Consider the following 16,778-nt stretch of genomic DNA (forward strand, 5'->3'; position numbering starts at 1 on the left):
AAATAATTCATTTCATGAATAGATGAAATGGAGTTGACCACTGATGAGTTCCCACATTACTTTTTCCATAGATAATTCATTTCCTGACTAATTATATAATAACTTAAATACTGAATGTTAACCTTTTTCCAAATGACAGGAAATAAAAGTTAGTTGATTATCTTATCAGTTTTAGTTTTCCTTAAAATTTTCCTGTATTGCTTATCAGAAGAAATTAGAAGAGTAGTATACTAATATTAATGGAAATTCTGGGCATATTTGTTTAATTGGAATGAGTTTTCCATGGATACATGTGCTTGATCTTTTATTTTCTGTGCTCATGGTCACACTTTTTGTTGGAAGAGTTGTTGCTAGTTTATATGATGGAATTAAATATATTCTGTGTATAAAAAAAAAAGACAAAGACCCCAGTGATGCATATGCATAGAAGAAAGACCATCTGTAAGCTGAGGAGAGAGGCCTCAGAGAAACCAAACCTCCTAACACCTGATTTTGGACTTCCTATCCAGTCTGGGGTATTTTGTTACAGCAGCCTTAACAGATTGACACAACCCTTATTTTACATATATATGCAAATATATATTTTATATTACATTACATTACGTGTGTGTGTGTGTGTGTGTGTGTGTATTTTGAAATTCTTTTAATGATGGGGTGTATGAGCAAACATATGGTACAGACCACAAAGAAGTCTCAAATACATAAAAGGACTCAAAACACAACACACACACAAATCTTTGAAGAAAAAAAATTTGATGTTATATTCCATCTGAACAAGAGATAAACCAAAACAAAAGGGTCAGAAGTAAGTACTGAAATAATTTAAGCACAGATTTAAAACTACATGTGAGAGAAAGCACTTCTAGAATCACAGAGTAAAGAACTCTGAAAATTTGGTTCTCCATAAAAACAACGAAAGCACTGAAAAACATTGTCAAAATCAACTTTTTAAAAATGTTACACATTAACTTCAATGATATGAGGAGTGTGTATTCAAGTGAAACAGCTAGATCTGCATAAACTGGGCAATCTTTATGGTTTTTCAACTTGCTTTATTCCAATCCCCTCTCCAAAGTTCACAGTAGCCTTGAAAACCAACAGCCTCATAACCACAGTAGCTATGAAAACCCATAGCTTAGCAACCATTGTAAGACACAGAATAGGATTAGAGCTCTCTAAAGTCCCTATCCCCAGATAAATATCATTACTTTGACCTATATGGCAGTTCCTTGGAAAAGATTCTTATATTTATTTGACTTGATTTAGAGAACACTCTGTGCAAACGGTTCTATCCCAGGACATCTGCCAAAACAACCAGTGGCAACTGTTTAATATTGCAGCTGCCCCAGACAATACCAGTTGGTATTAAGAAAAGAGTAATCAAAAAACTTAAAGGGGACTACAGCTCTGTCTGTGGTAGGGGCTTGCCTAACATGTGCAAGGCGCCCTGGGTTCCAGCCCCACCACTGCACACACTCACACATACACAAAAGCAAAAACAAAAACAAAAACCAATTTAAAATGGGGTTGGGGGGAAGTAGTGGGAGTGAGATACTTATGCAGGGAATGAGGAGGGTGATGGGATGCTTCTGGGAAGAACACAAGGTCAGGCTCCTAGCACTAGAGGGATGACAGGGAGGCATAAACTGGAAATAAGTCTTATAAGAGAGCTAAATGAGAATCTGCTAGTATGAACAAGTATACCAAGAGGCAACCATTGGTTCCGGGTCAGACAATGAAGCACTGGGTCATCCCCTAGGTAAGAGAAGGCACACTGTAAACATCTGTATTCAGCTCTCCCCTTTTTTTTTTCCCCCCCCCGCAGTGCTGGGGATGGAACCCAGGGCCTTGTGCTTACAAGGCAAGCACTCTACCAACTGAGCTATCTCCACAGCCCCCCTGTATTTCTTAATAGGACAGTTCTAGTACTGGAACCCCAATTTAGTTGGTTCCTCTCAAAACAGGTTCATATTAAACTATCTTTCCTAAATTTTATGTAGAATTTATAAAAATGGGCCCCAATAAACTTCAAAATTAACATTCTTAGATAATATATTAAACAGTAAAATTACAACAAAAACATAAGCCCTTGAATCAAGGTAGAAGTCACAATGATAACTGCAGGCTGTTTAGAATAGAGTTTAGAACATGGAGAGACTTCTATCATTCACCTTAAGGTTCTAAAGGTCCCTAATATGCTGTATTTTAGTTTTCATTCATTTTAAAGTATATTCTAATTTCCTTTGTGTTTTCCTTGATCCTTTGTGTTAATTTCCATGTTTATGACTTTTCCAAATATGCTCTGTCATGAGCTTCTAGTCTCACTCCACTGTTACAGAACACACTGTACACTTTCATCCTCTAAGTGTATTTTAAATTTATTTAAAAACAACATTCCATGTAAGCGTGAGAAAAATCTGTATATTCCTGATATTAGGTAAAGTGTTCTGTGGATGTGTGTTAGATTAGCTGGTTTATGGAATTGAAGTCTTCTATTTCTGGCTTGGGTTTCTGACTAATTTCAACTATTACTGAAAGTGGGGCACTAACTTCACAAACTATTATTTTTGAATTGTCCATTTCTCCCTTCAATTCTATCAGTTTGGGTTATATGTATTTAGAGGTTGTGTTGTTAGGTGTGTATGTGTTTATGATTGTTATATATTTCTGATGGATTAATTCTTTCATCATGAGATAATGTTCCTCTTTATCTTTAGCAACATTTTATTTCACAGTTGATTCTGCCTATTAGTAAAGCTATTCCAACTTGCTTATGGTTACTGTCTACATGATATGTCTTTTGCATCATTCTACTTTCTGCCTACCTGTGTTTTCAACTCTAATTGTACATCTCTTGCAGACGGCACATAGTTCAATCTTTAGTAATCCATTCTGCCAACTTCTGCCTTTTGATTGAATAGTTTAGCCTATAACCTGTTTAATGTTATTACTGAATAAAGTCTGTCATTTTACTTTTGTTTATGTCTCATTTCTTTTTTGATACTTTTAACTTCCTTAATGCTTCCTTTGGCATTTAAGTGAACATTTCGTAGTGTAATATTTTAATTTGTCTTGAGTTTTTTATTCAGTAAACATTTTTCAGTTGTTTTCTTAGAGATCTACAGTGTACCATATACATCTTAAATGTACTGAAATCTACTTGAGATCATTAATAATTTAATTCCAGTGAAACATGAAAATGTTACCCCTATATAGCTCGACTACATTTACCTCTTTATGCTATTATTGTTAAACATATCACATCTGTGCACGTTTCAAATCCGATGATATATTTTATAGCAATTTTATAAAATTTAATGTCTATGGGAGAAGTCAAGAAAAGGAAAGCAAGTATATATTTGTGGAATTTGTGATATTAACCTTTTTATTAACATTATAGTTCTCTTCATTGGTTCTTGTGGATTTGAGTTATCATCATCATTTCATTATCTCCAGTACAGCCTTGCTTCTACCTATCTTCTTTGTGCTGTTGTCAAATATATCACTTTTTATATGTATTGACTCAATTATATACACGCTATTTTATATATCTGCTTTTTTTGTGTCTATATGTGTAGCACTGGGTTCTTAATCCAGGGACGTTCTACCTCTGAACTACATCCATAGGCCTTTTTTTTTTTTATTGTAAACAAATGGGATACATTTTGATTCTCTGTACATGGAGTAAGGCATACCATTCGTGTAATCATAAATTTACACAGGGCAATGTTGTTTGATTAATTCTGCCATTTCTTCCCCCTTCCCACCCACCCCACCCACCCCTCTTTTCCCTCTAAACAGTCCTTCCTTCCTCCATTCTTGCCCTCCTGCCTAACCCTAACCCTAAACCTAACCCTAACACTCCCACCCCCCATTATATGTCATTATCCGCTTATCAGCAAGATCATTTCTCCTTTGGTTTTTTGAGATTGGCTTATCTCACTTAGCATGATATTCTCCAATTTCATCCATTTGCCTGCAAATGCCATAATTTTATCATTCTTTATGGCGGAATAATATTTCATTGTATATATATGCCACAGTTTCTTTATCCATTCATCAACTGAAGGGCATCTAGGTTGGTTCCACAATCTGGCTATGGTGAATTGAGCAGCTATGAACATTAATGTGGCTGTATCTCTGTAGTATGCTGTTTCTACATCCTTTGGGTATAGGCCAAGGAGTGGGATAGCTGGGTCAAATGGTGGTTCCATTCCAAGCTTTCTGAGGAATCTCCATACTGCTTTCCAGAGTGGCTGCACTAATTTGCAACCCCACCAGCAATGTATGAGTGTACCTTTTTCCCCACATCCTCTCCAATACCTATTGTTGCTTGTGTTCTTGCTAACTGCCATTCTAATTGGGGTGAGATGGAATCTTAGGGTAGTTTTGATTTGCATTTCTCTTATTACTAGAGATGTTGAACATTTTTTCATATATCTGTTGATTGCTTGTATATCTTCTTCTGTGAAGTGTCCATTTCCTTAGCCCATTTGTTGATTGGATTATTTGTATTCTTGGTGTACAGTTTTTTGAGTTCTTTATATGTTCTGGAAATTAGCGCTCTATCTGTAGTATGAGTGGCAAAGATTTTCTCCTACTCTTTAGGCTCTCTCTTCACATTGCTGATAGTTTCCTTTGCTGAGAGAAAGCTTTCTAGTTTGAATCTATCCCAGTGGTTGATTCTTGCTTTTATTTCTTGTGCTATGGGAGCCCTGTTAAGGAAGTCTGATCCAAAGCCAACAAGTTGAAGATTTGGACCTTCTTTTTCTTCTGTAAGATGCAGGGTCTCTGGTCTGATTCCGAGGTCCTTGATCCATTTTGAGTTGGGTTTTGTGCAGGGTGAGAGATAGGGGTTTAATTTCATTCTGTTGCATACGGTTTTCCAGTTTTCCCAGCACCATTTGTTGAAGAGGCTATCTTTTCTCCATTGCATATTTTTGGCACCTTTGTCTAATATGAGAAAATTGTATTTATTTGGGTTTATGTCTATGTCCTCTATTCTGTACCATTGATTTACCTATCTATTTTGGTACCAATACCATGCCATTTTTGTTACTACTGCTTTGTAGTAAATTTGAAGATCTGGTATTGCGATACCCCCTGCTTCGCTTTTTCTGCTGAGGATTGCTTTAGCTATTCGGGGTTTCTTATTCTTCCAGATGAATTTGATAATTGCTTACTCTATTTCTGTAAGGTAAGACATTGGGATTTTAATTGGAATTGCATTGACTCTGTATAGCACTTTTGGTAGTATGGCCATTTTGACAATATTAATTCTGCCTATCCAAGAACATGGAAGATCTTTCCATCTTCTAAGGTTTTCCTTAATTTCTTTCTTTAGGGTTCTGTAGTTGTCATTGTAGAGGTCTTTCACCTCTTTTGTGAGATTGATTCCCAAGTATTTTATTTTTTTCGAGGCTATTATGAATGGGGTAGTTTTCCTAACTTCTCTTTCTGAAGATTCATCACATGTATAAAAATGCATTGGATGTATGAGCATTAATCTTACATCCTGCTACTTTACTGAATTCACTTATGAGTTCTAAGAGTTTTCTGGTGGAATTTCCAGGTTCCTCTAAATATATAATCATGTCATCAGCGAGCAGGGATAATTTGAGTTCTTCTTTTCCTATTCATATCCCTTTAATTTCATTGGTTTGTCTAATTTCACTGGCTAGAGTTTCAAGAACGATGTTGAATAGAAGTGGTGAAAGAGGGATACCTGCCTTGTTCCAGTTTTTAGGGGGAATGCTTTCAGTTTTTCACTATTTAGAATGATATTGGCCATGGGCTTAGCATAGATGGCTTTTCAATGTTAAGGAATGTTTCCACTATCCCTATTTTTTCTAGTGTTTTGAGCATGAAGGGATGCTGTATTTTATCAAATGTTTTTTCTGTATCTATCGAAATACTCATGTGAGTCTTAACTTTAAGTCTGTTGATATGGTGAATGACATTTGTTGATTTCTGGATGTTGAACCAACCTTGAATCCCTGGGATAAAACCCACTTGATCGTGCACTATCTTTTTAATATATTTTTGTATGCGATTTGCTAAAATTTTGTTGAGAATTTTTGCGTCGATGTTCATTAAGGATATTGGTCTGAAATTTTCTTTCCTTGATGTGTCTCTGTCTGGTTTAGGTATCAGGGTGATATTGGCTTCATAGAATGATTTGGGAGCGTTCCCTCCTTTTCTATTTCATGGAATACTTTGAGGAGTATTGGAATGAGCTCTTCCTTAAAGGTTTTGTAGAACTCGGCTGAGAACCCATCTGGTCCCGGACTTTTCTTTGTTGGTAGGCTTTTGATGACCTCTTCTATTTCATTGCTTTAAATTGATTTATTTAAGTTGTGTATGTCCTCCTCGTTCAGTTTAGGTAATTCATATGTCTCTAGAAACTTGTTGATGCCTTCGAGGTTTTCTGTTTTGTTGGAGTATAGATTTTCAAACTAGCTTCTAATTATGTTTTGTATTTCACTCGTGTCTGTTGTGATATTTCCTTGTTCATTCCAAATTTTAGTAATTTGAGTTTTCTCCCTCTTTCTCTTTGTTAGTGTGGCTAAGGGTTTATCAATTTTGTTTATTTTTTCAAAGAACCAACTCTTTTGTTAATTTTCCAATTGTTTCTTTTGTTTCAGTTTCGTTGATTTCAGCTCTGATTTTAACTATTTCCTGTCTTCTACTACTTTTGGTGTTGGTCTGCTCTTCTTTTTCTCGGGCTTTGAGCTGTAGCGTTAAGTCATTTATTTGTTGATCTTTACTTCTTTTTTTGAATGTGCCCCATGAAATAAATCTTCCTCTAAGTACTGCTGCTTTCATAGTGTCCCAGAGATTTTGATATGATGTGTCTTTGTTCTCGTTTACTTCTAAGAATTTTTTTATTTCCCTCCTGATGTCTTCTGTTATCCATTCATCATACAATAGCGTATTATTTAATCTCCAGGTATTGAAGAAGTTTCTATTTTTTATTCTGTCATTTATTTCTAATTTCAATCCATTATGATCTGATAGAATACAAGGTATTATCTCTATCTTCTTGTATTTGATAACAGTAGCTTTGTGGCATAAAATATGGTCTATTTTAGAGAAGGATCCATGTGCTGCTGAGAAGAAAGTGTTTTGTTGGATGGTATATTCTATATATGTCCGTTAAGTCCAAATTGTTGATTGTGTTATTGAGATCTATGGTTTCTTTATTCAATTTTTGTTGGGACAATCTGTCCAGTGGTGAGAGAGGTGTGTTAAAATCGCCTAGTATTATTGTGGTGGGTCTATTTGATTTCTGGAATTGAGAAGGATTTGTTTGACGTACATTGATGAGCCAGTGTTCGGGGCATAGATGTTTATGATTGTTACGTCTTGCTGATTTATGCTTCCCTTAAGCAGTATGTAATGTCCTTCTTTATCCCTTCTGACTAGTTTTGGCTTGAAGTCCACATTATCTGATGTGAGGATGGATACTCCAGCGTTTTTGCTGTGTCCATGTGCATGATATGTTTTTTCCCATCCTTTCACCTTTTAGTCTGTGGGTATCTCTTTCTGTGAGATGAGTCTCTTGCAGGCATCATATTGTTGGATTTTTCTTTTTAATCCAATCTGCCAGTCTATGTCTTTTGATTAATGAGTTCAGGCCATTAACATTCAGGGTTATTATTGTGATACGATTTGTATGTATTCCCAGTCATTTGACTCATTTTTGTTTTTTGACATGATTTGGTTTCTCCTTTATTTGGCTATTCCTTTAGGCTAGTTCCTCCCATTGCTGATTTGCATCATTGTTTTTCATCTCTTCCTCATGGAATATTCTGCTGAGAATGTTCTGTAATGCCAGCTTTCTTTTTGTAAATTCTTTTAGCTTTTACTTATCATGGAAGGATTTTATTTCATCATCAAATCTGAAAGTAAGTTTTGCTGGATATAAGATTCTTGGTTGGCATCCATTTTCTTTCAGGGCTTGGTAAATGTTGTTCCAGGCCCTTCTAGCTTTTAGGGTCTGAATTGAAAAATCTGCTCATATTCTTATTGGTTTCCCCCTGAATGTAATTTGTATCTTTTCTCTCGCGGCCTTGAGAATTCTGTCTTTATGTTGTATGTTAGGTATTTTCATAATAATGTGCCTTGGTGTGGGTCTGTTGTAATTTTGTATATCTGGAGTCGTAAAAGCCTCTTATATCTGGTTTTCCATTTCTTTCTTCAGATTTGGGAAATTTTCTGATATTATTTCATTGAATAGTTTGTTCATCCCTTTGGTTTGTTTCTCTAAGCCTTCCTCAATCCCAATAATTCTTAAATTTGGCCTTTTCATGATATCCCATAATTCTTGGAGATTCTGTTCATGATTTCTTTCCATCTTCTCTGTTCGGTCAACTTTGTTTTCAAGGTTAAATATTTTGTCTTCAATATCTGAGGTTCTGTCTTCCAGGTATTCTATCCTATTGGTTATGCTTTCTATGGAGTTTTAACTTGGTTTATTGTTTCCTTCCTTTCAAGGATTTCTGGGTTTTTTTTTTTTTTTTTTTTAGAATCTCTCTTTATTGAAATGATCTTTTGCTTCCCGTATTTGCTCTTTTAACTGTTGATTGGTGCAATCATTTAATGCCTGCATTTGCTCTTTCATCTCCTCCTTCAATGCCTGCATTTGCTCTTTCATCTCCTCGTTTGTTTCCCTGATTGTTTTAATTATGTACATTCTGAACTCCCTTTCTGACATTTCTTCTGCTGTGCTGTCATTGGGTTTTATTGATATAGTATCTAGGTTTGTTTGGAACATTTTCTTCCCTTGTTTTCTCATATTGGTCAGCTATCAGTGGGACTCTGAGATATTGCAGATTTCCTCTTTGGCTTATAGTGCCCTGTAGATTTCCAGGATATCACCTCCCAGCCTTCAGTAGCCTGAAGTCTTGGAGGAACTTGATAATGCAGTGCTTCCGAAGAAAGCTGCCCCCAGCCCGCTACAGGTTCTAGGGCTGGGGGCTGGCTCTGTGCGGAAAGGCTCTCACTGGGCAGCCTGCTCCGAAAAGCTGGCTATGGAAGGAGCCTGCCACCGGAGGGGGCACAGCTGCTTGGGGAAGACTCTAGCTGCCTTGCCCTGTCCGAGAAGCTGCCCCTGTCCGGGCCTGTCGCCTGAGCTGAGCTTGGGAGAGACTCACCCCGTGGCTCTATGTTAGTCCAAGTCTCTCAATGCCTCCCCTTCTTGAATCCTGGGCTCTGGAGCGATGGGAGATGCAGTCACCCTCTAGTCCGCCATCTGGGATCCCCCTTCTTAGGCCTTCTGAGTTTTTATTTTGAGATAGCTGCCCAGGCTGGCCTGGAACTTGTGATCCTCCTGCCCCAGTCTCCTGAGTAGTTAGGACTGCAGGTGTGTGCTACCACACCCAATACACACGACTGCTTTTTTATATCAGTTAAGAGAAGAGAAAAAAATGCATTTATATAGTCTTTCCAGTGAAAGTGACATTTCTGTGTTAACTTGATTGAGGTTTCATAATTTATTCATGTCAAAACACATCAAATTGTTCATTTTAATTATGCTTACATTACTATGTCAATTGTATCCTATTAAGATTGCAGAGAAATAAAAATAAAAGTGGGCATGGTAGCACAAGCGTATAGTTCCAGCTCCTCAGGAAGCTGAGGCACAAGGATCACCCAAGCTCACAAGTTCCAGACCAGTCTGGGCAACCCTGGGGAGGGTCTTAATATGTAAATCCCAGTTACTCAAGAGACTGAGAGGAGGATAGCAAGTTCAAGGCCAACCAGGAAAACTTAGCGAGAACCTGTCTCAAAATAAACTAAAAAGGGTTGGGGATGTAGCTCAGTAGTAGGGTGGCCTCTGGGTTCAATTCCCAGCACTGCAAATACAAACAGACAAAAATCCAATAAAACGTATTTCGTCAAATTTTTAAAAAGGTAAGCTGCTTTGGTTTAATCAGAGGTGATCAGTTGATATCCCTCTCTGAACATCTATTTTCATTTGTTAATTAAATTGCCTAAAGCTAAGGATACTTTCTACAGAACACTCATATTTTTACAACTGGTTTTTGTGAAAAAGAATCAATATAAAAAAGTTCCTCCATAACTGTAAGTACAGTCTAATGTAAAAAATGATACTTAATATGTTAAATAGCAATCAGATATCCCAAATGGATAGGATATTTAAAAAAATGACTTGCTGTTGAAAGCCTGGAATACATAGACCAAATCTAACTTTATTTCTTAACATTATTCATATTACTACTTCTGAATTTATTTTATAGTTTACTGTTTATACTTCTCAGTGTTCTTTTTCTTTTCATATTTTGCTAATGAATCCACTGGCATGTTCCTAAGGAAACAGAAAGATGATAAGTGCCATGATTTGTGGCATATGCTTATCCAATGATTTCCTGATATAGTACCCTTCAGGATGGTAGAAGAAGGAAAAGAAAGTTTTGGAGCTAACTAATCACATGTTCATAACAATAACCTCCCCTGCCTTATAACGGGTTATTTCCTTGACTTACAATGGGTTATTTCCTGATAAGCCTGTCATAAGTTGCAAATATTTTAAGTGGAAAATGCATTTAACGTATCTAACCCACCAAACATTAAAGCTTAGCAACACGGTACACCGTAGAGTATCAATGTTTACCCTTGTGGTTAACTGGGAGCGAGAATACCCCCATTGCCCAGCATCTACAGAGTATCATGCCATATATTGCTAATCTAAGATCAAAATTCAAAGTATGATTTCTAATGAATGCTTAGCACTTTTGTATCATAATAAAGTTGAAAAATTATAAGCAAGCCACTATAAGTTGAAGACCATCTATATAACATATAGTGAAATGAAAAATTAAGATAATATGTTGGGCTTCAATCTTTTCATCTATAAAAGATGTAAAGGGAGCTGGATTCGATGACCCCCAAGTCTCTCTTCCCTGACATTCTTCGACAACAGCTGAATAGCTTAAATTGCAAGATCATGCAAGGGTTGTATCTAATTAGTAAATACACTACTTGATCTAATTACTAATTGCATCTAATTCTAATTAACAATTAGAAGTCTTTAGTTTTAAAGAAAAAGGTTTACGATGTCTAGACTACTGATTTCTCCATTTGGGGGAACATATATTATTTAGAACTGTAAGGATCAACATATATACTGAAAATTGGTAAAGCAGTCATGCATTTTACTTGCCCATTCACACAAAAATATTTCAGAAATGCAATTTTATTTAATAACTAATCTGAACATGCATGATAAATTCTGTAACTTCAAGTCTATTACTTAAAAGCAATTTCCTTGTTTCTAAATGCTATTCAATAACAGACTTGTTCAAATTCTACTATTTACCACTACTTGTTTATTAAACAGTTACACCTATTTTTATTTATTAAATTTTCAAAAGATGCTATCTATATTTTGAATATTCTTTTGAACAACAATAACTGGAAATACACTGTATTTTACATAAACAATTCCATGGGAGTTCAAGGAAATGGGCATATCTTCATAAATAAACATGAAGGCAATAAGAATCTATAGGCAGAACAAGTTGATTATTTATTCAGAGTAACTACTCTAGATCAATAGTGTAAATCAACCTTTAAAATGTTTAAAAATTTTTAAATATTTAAAAATGATATCTAGATGCCTTTTTTTTTTTTTTTTTTTTTTTTTTTTTGGTACCAGGGCTTGAACTCAGAGGTACTTAACCACTGAGCTATATCCCCAGCCCTTTTTATTTATTTATTTATTTTGAGACAGGGTCACACAGAGTTGCTTAGGGTCTCACTAGGTAGCTGAGGCTGACTTTGAACATGGAATTCTCCTGCTTTAGCCTCCCAAGTCGCTGTGATTACAGGTACCACCATGCCCAGCCTAGATGTCTTTGTTCTATAAAGTTTTCTATATGGGAAGCTTAAAATCATCCTCTTGGACAGTAAAATTCTACTTTAAATCAGCTGCCAAAAAACTGAGTATCAAGATATATATCAAACAAAAAAGAATCACTGTGCTAAGCTGCTTATGAACTATCAAACCTATAAACATTATACTTGATGAAGATTTAAAATAAACTCTACAACCACCAAATAGATTGAGAACTTAAGCATTTTCCATTACTTATAAAGCTGTCTTTGAGGTACTTCTTCAGACTTCCAAATGCAGTCTGCTGAGAAACTTAAGTATCAGGGAATTACTATTAAAATTTTACTTTTTAAAAACCCTCATCTCCAAATTCGGAGCCCTTAAATAGAATAATTGTGTTTTTTATGTCCAGACAGAACCCACTTCTGAGATTAAAATGGAGTGCAATTAATAATTAGGCATTATGGGAGACTGTCCCAAGCAAAACAGAATGTATAATCTCCTTGCTTATATGATACATGCCCAAGGCCATCCTGTTCTAAGAAGATTAGAAAAGCAGAGAAGAAACAGGAAGCCTAAGGGGACTCAAAGCAAGGAAATGAACAGTAAAAAATAAAAACTTTCAAAGTAAGTTTTCTCTCCATTATACAAATCAATGTGAATTAATAACATTTTACTTAAACAAAGGTAAAAGTGGTGGGAGTGAGGAACTAAGATAAAGAAGACTGGCTGAAGTGAATTTACTAAGCAATCATGTCTCACATCCCTTCCCCCACCCCAGCAAAACACTGGAGGTTTATTTTTTTAAGAACATAAAACAGTGGTGGCTCTCTGCACAGAGGACAGGGGACACAGCTGAGAAGAGCAGGCACTCTAGTGAAAACAAGGCCTCAGGCAAAGGAGCTCAATCAAGCATAAGCAGCATGTTGGGACACTGCCCCATCCCCAGTCTTCCTCCCCTTACTAGGTTTCCAGAGGGCTAGCCAGCAGGCCTTCAACTTGAAGAGTCTTCTCTGAGGAATCTGAACAGCTAAGAAGAACGACCTAAAGTTACTGACAAGAGGTTCCTCAACCAAACAGCCCCAAGAGAAAACACAATTGTGACATTCAAAGTCAATAGCCCCACTTCTGTGCTCACAACTTCCAGTCAGATTTTTCGTTGCTCACTATCAAATATGAATACCTAAACCAACAACTTCCAGAGGGCTAATGAAAGACTCTAACATAAAAGACACAGACCAAAAGACCTATAAACAGATAAAAGCAGTTTAGAGTAAAGGGAAATTTAAAAACAAAAAAATCTATCAGTGTCTTTCTCACAGAGGTAATGGGATATATTACAACTACTGTATGGAGAACAGGGTACTATAAAAGAATAAGCAAAGAAGTAAAAACAGAAGTTTTTGAAAAACACAGGATTTTTAAAGATGAAGTTGAGGAAATCTTCACAGAAAGCAGAGCAAAAAATAAAAGAGTGAATAATTAAGGAAAGATAACACAATTAAAGATTTAATATCCAAATAATTGTTGTTTTCCAGAAATAAAGGATAAGAATTCAAAGACTCTTTAAAATATTTACAAAAATGGATAAAAAGAGACATCAATGCATCCCAGATTATTGTGAAATTTCAGAACATAGATATAAGGAAGATCCTAAAAGTTTTTAAAGAATAAAAAAAAGAACGGAAACATAATGATTCAGTGTTATCAACAGCAAATCAGTAGCCAGAAAGCAATAGAGGCAAAGTAAAATTCTGTACAGAAATTGTTCCCAACTCAAATTCTATACCCAAACTACCAATCAAATATGAGGAAAACAAACATTTTCAGATATGAAAAATCTACAGATATTTACCCATGCAAACTTTCTAGGAAACCATCAACATAAAAAAAAAAAAAAGGCGGGGGGGGGGGGGCGGGAATAAACCAAGAAAAGAGACATGGAATATAGGAGACAGGAAATCCAACACAGTGAGAAGTGAAGAAAGATCCTAAGAAGATAGCATGCACCAGTTGAAGGAAACAACTAATTCAGATTGGAAGCTTAAAGATAAATTGATAGAATACCTAAAATGTTTGAACATCCTGAAAGGAGAATGAGACAACTGGAAAAAGTAAACAGAAGAAACAAGACAAGTAGATCTTCAAAAACATGTATGGAAAAACAAAAAAAGAAACAGGAAAGGAAAAAGGATCAGTTGTGAAAAGTATTTATACGATTATATAAATGTAAATACTCAATAGGGACAATAAAAAAGATAAAATTTGTAACAGAGGGTTTAGAGTTATAAAATGATATAGGAGGGGTCAAGGGGGAGAAAAGGCAAAAATCTTCAGTACCTACAGAGGAAAACTACAAAGAATGCCAAAAGGTGAAAAATCAAGACATAGCAATATATCCAAACTATTTGTAAAATGAAGTTGGGTCAACAAAATGTTAAAGAAGTGCAGAAGAGGAAATGGAGGACCCAGGGATAAGGTGACTTTCCATGCTTTTGGTAATAACCTTATAGGATTACTGGTAAGCTAGTTAATATAAAAAAGAAAAGGAAAGAAAAGAAAAAAGAAATGAAGGGATTTATCAGAATGAAGAGAAAGAAATATCCAGGACATTTTTATTTAGATGTCAAATTGCTTCAGATTTTAGGCTACATCAAACCGTTCCCATAACTAAATACACACTAAAATGTGTATATTAGCAAATATGATCTATTCTCATTCACACCGTAAATGTGATTATAAACAGGGAATTTTCTAAAACTCACCTCAAGCAAAGCTGCTGCAGGGTCACCCTGAAGGCTTTTCCCCAGTTTGTCAACCTCATCTAATAGGAACACTGGATTATTAACTCCAACAGTCTTCAAGCCATTGATTATACGACCAGGCATACTGCCAACATAGGTTCGCCTAGAGAAAGAAAGCAGCAAATTTATAACCATGAGATATGAGGAGGAAAGAATAATACTATTCAGAAATCAAACTTTGGGACTGTAAATAAGTAATTCAGCTATCACCATAGCATACTAATGAGTGCCACATATTTAAAAGGCATTATGGTACATCAAAAATTATTAATTCTGGCTACAGGTTGACCATGATATTAGAAGAACTGTATCTCATTTTTGCATTTAGTAAAAAGGGGAAAACAGCACACTCAAGCCCACAGTCATGGTTGTTGGTCCAAGATTCTAAAATGTCCGATGGCCCTATGAATTTAATTCCTAAAATTGTCATGGTTTTCCAGAGCACCTTCTTGCTGCATTATAACAACCATTTTACATACTGAAACAGCTGCCCTAGGGCTGGCTAAAACATCATCTTCATGAAGGAGACTAAACACTGGCTCAAAGGGCCACTCAGAATATAGACACACACACACACCCATAATATGTAAAGAACAATAACAAAGAAATAGATTAGAAAAACTCCAAACATTTATTTTCAAAGATAATAATTACCTTTCAAAGGTAATAATCTGTTATTAATTGTAGTAAGAGGGTTTGAGATCAACAATATTTATGTCAAAATTCCAGTATTCTGGACTTCTGAATAAAACTACATCACATATGTACTAAGTGGCATAACCAAATTCTGCCAGATAATTTGTTGAGCATTAAAATGTTCGAAGCTATTTTATCATACTTGAATAAGGATAATCTACATAATTATGACAGATGCAGAATGCGGTATGAAATAAAAACAAATATATTTATCAAACTGAGGAAAGTGTCCCTTTTGTTACAAAGTTGGCAAAACTTTATTTGAAGCAACAATTTACTAATTTTAATTACAACCTTGCTGCCTAAGTCAGGTGCAAAGCAAATGCTGTTTCTGAAAAGGCATAAAATGCTGACTGCCTAGAAGAAAATGATCAATGATAAACAGAACAGCAGCAATTATCTCATGATCCACACAAAGCCGATTCACAGAGCAAGACTCAATTCTGCCACATGACTGGTATAAAGTAGGACAGAATAAATAGAGTGACCTTTGAAAAGACAAGAAAGCCTTAAAAATGTCATGGGAATGCCTTTCATCCAGAGCAGGTGACTAAGGCACTGGAACCAGATACAACAAACATTGTACTGTTTGTCCTATTACAATAAGAAATTAACAATTTCAAGATTTCAGGATGGGGCTGAGATTGTAGCTCAATAGTAACACACTTGCCTCGCATGTGCAAGACTCTGGACTCAAGCCCCAGCACCATTAAACAAACAAAAAAACCCAACCAGGGGCTGGTTTTGTGGCTCAGTGGTAGAGCGCTTGCCTAGCATATGTGAGGCACTGGGTTGGATTCTTAGCACCACATATAAATAGATGAATAAAATAAAGGTCTATCAACATCTTATAAAAATATTTTAAAAAAACAAATAAAAAATTTCAGAACAGGAAACAAAAGACAAGATGTGAAAATAATAAACTCTTTAAAATTATTCTCTAGAGAATTTACGGATTTGCTGTTACTCTATTTTTTTACTCTAATTTTTAAGAATGGTATAAAACAAATTTTCTTTTAAGTCTCAAAGCCTCTGTGAGCCATTTCTAGTTACATTAATTACTTTTCCTTTCCTTTTTTAATAGGTAGATTCACCAGGTACTAGCAATTCTAAACCTAAGATCATGGGGAGAAAATAATTATTTAAGAACACTTTTTAGAGAAGTGGAAATCTAGATATTAGGACTATAAACGAGCAGTTTTCTCCTGAACTTCCCATTGCTTCCCAGAGCCTACAGAATAGGGTTCAAACATCTTTGTTAGAATTCAAGGCTCTTCACAATCTAGCTCCTACCAGCCTTCCCAACTTGCTGCCGTTACCCTCTTGCTTCATTCACAATCAAGATCCTATACCCATCAGGGTTTTCTACCCTTGTTAATATGGTGCTTTCCTGTCTGCTATGGTATGGATATGGTCTGAGT

General features: G+C 35.7%; 1 protein-coding gene across 2 annotated transcripts in view; it reads right to left on the reverse strand.

The window, feature by feature from the left end:
* Window positions 1-16,778, reverse strand: part of LONP2 (lon peptidase 2, peroxisomal) — a 117,226-nt gene that overhangs the window by 50,883 nt on the left and 49,565 nt on the right. For both annotated transcript variants that reach the window (XM_079117630.1, XM_079117631.1), the window contains one exon: window positions 14,623-14,764. In XM_079117630.1, coding sequence (XP_078973756.1) covers window positions 14,623-14,764 — 142 coding nt within the window. The remainder of the gene's footprint in view (window positions 1-14,622; window positions 14,765-16,778) is intronic.

The sequence above is a fragment of the Sciurus vulgaris genome (assembly GCF_902686455.1).
Source record: "Sciurus vulgaris genome assembly, chromosome: 17".
NCBI classification, from domain to species: domain Eukaryota; kingdom Metazoa; phylum Chordata; class Mammalia; order Rodentia; family Sciuridae; genus Sciurus; species Sciurus vulgaris.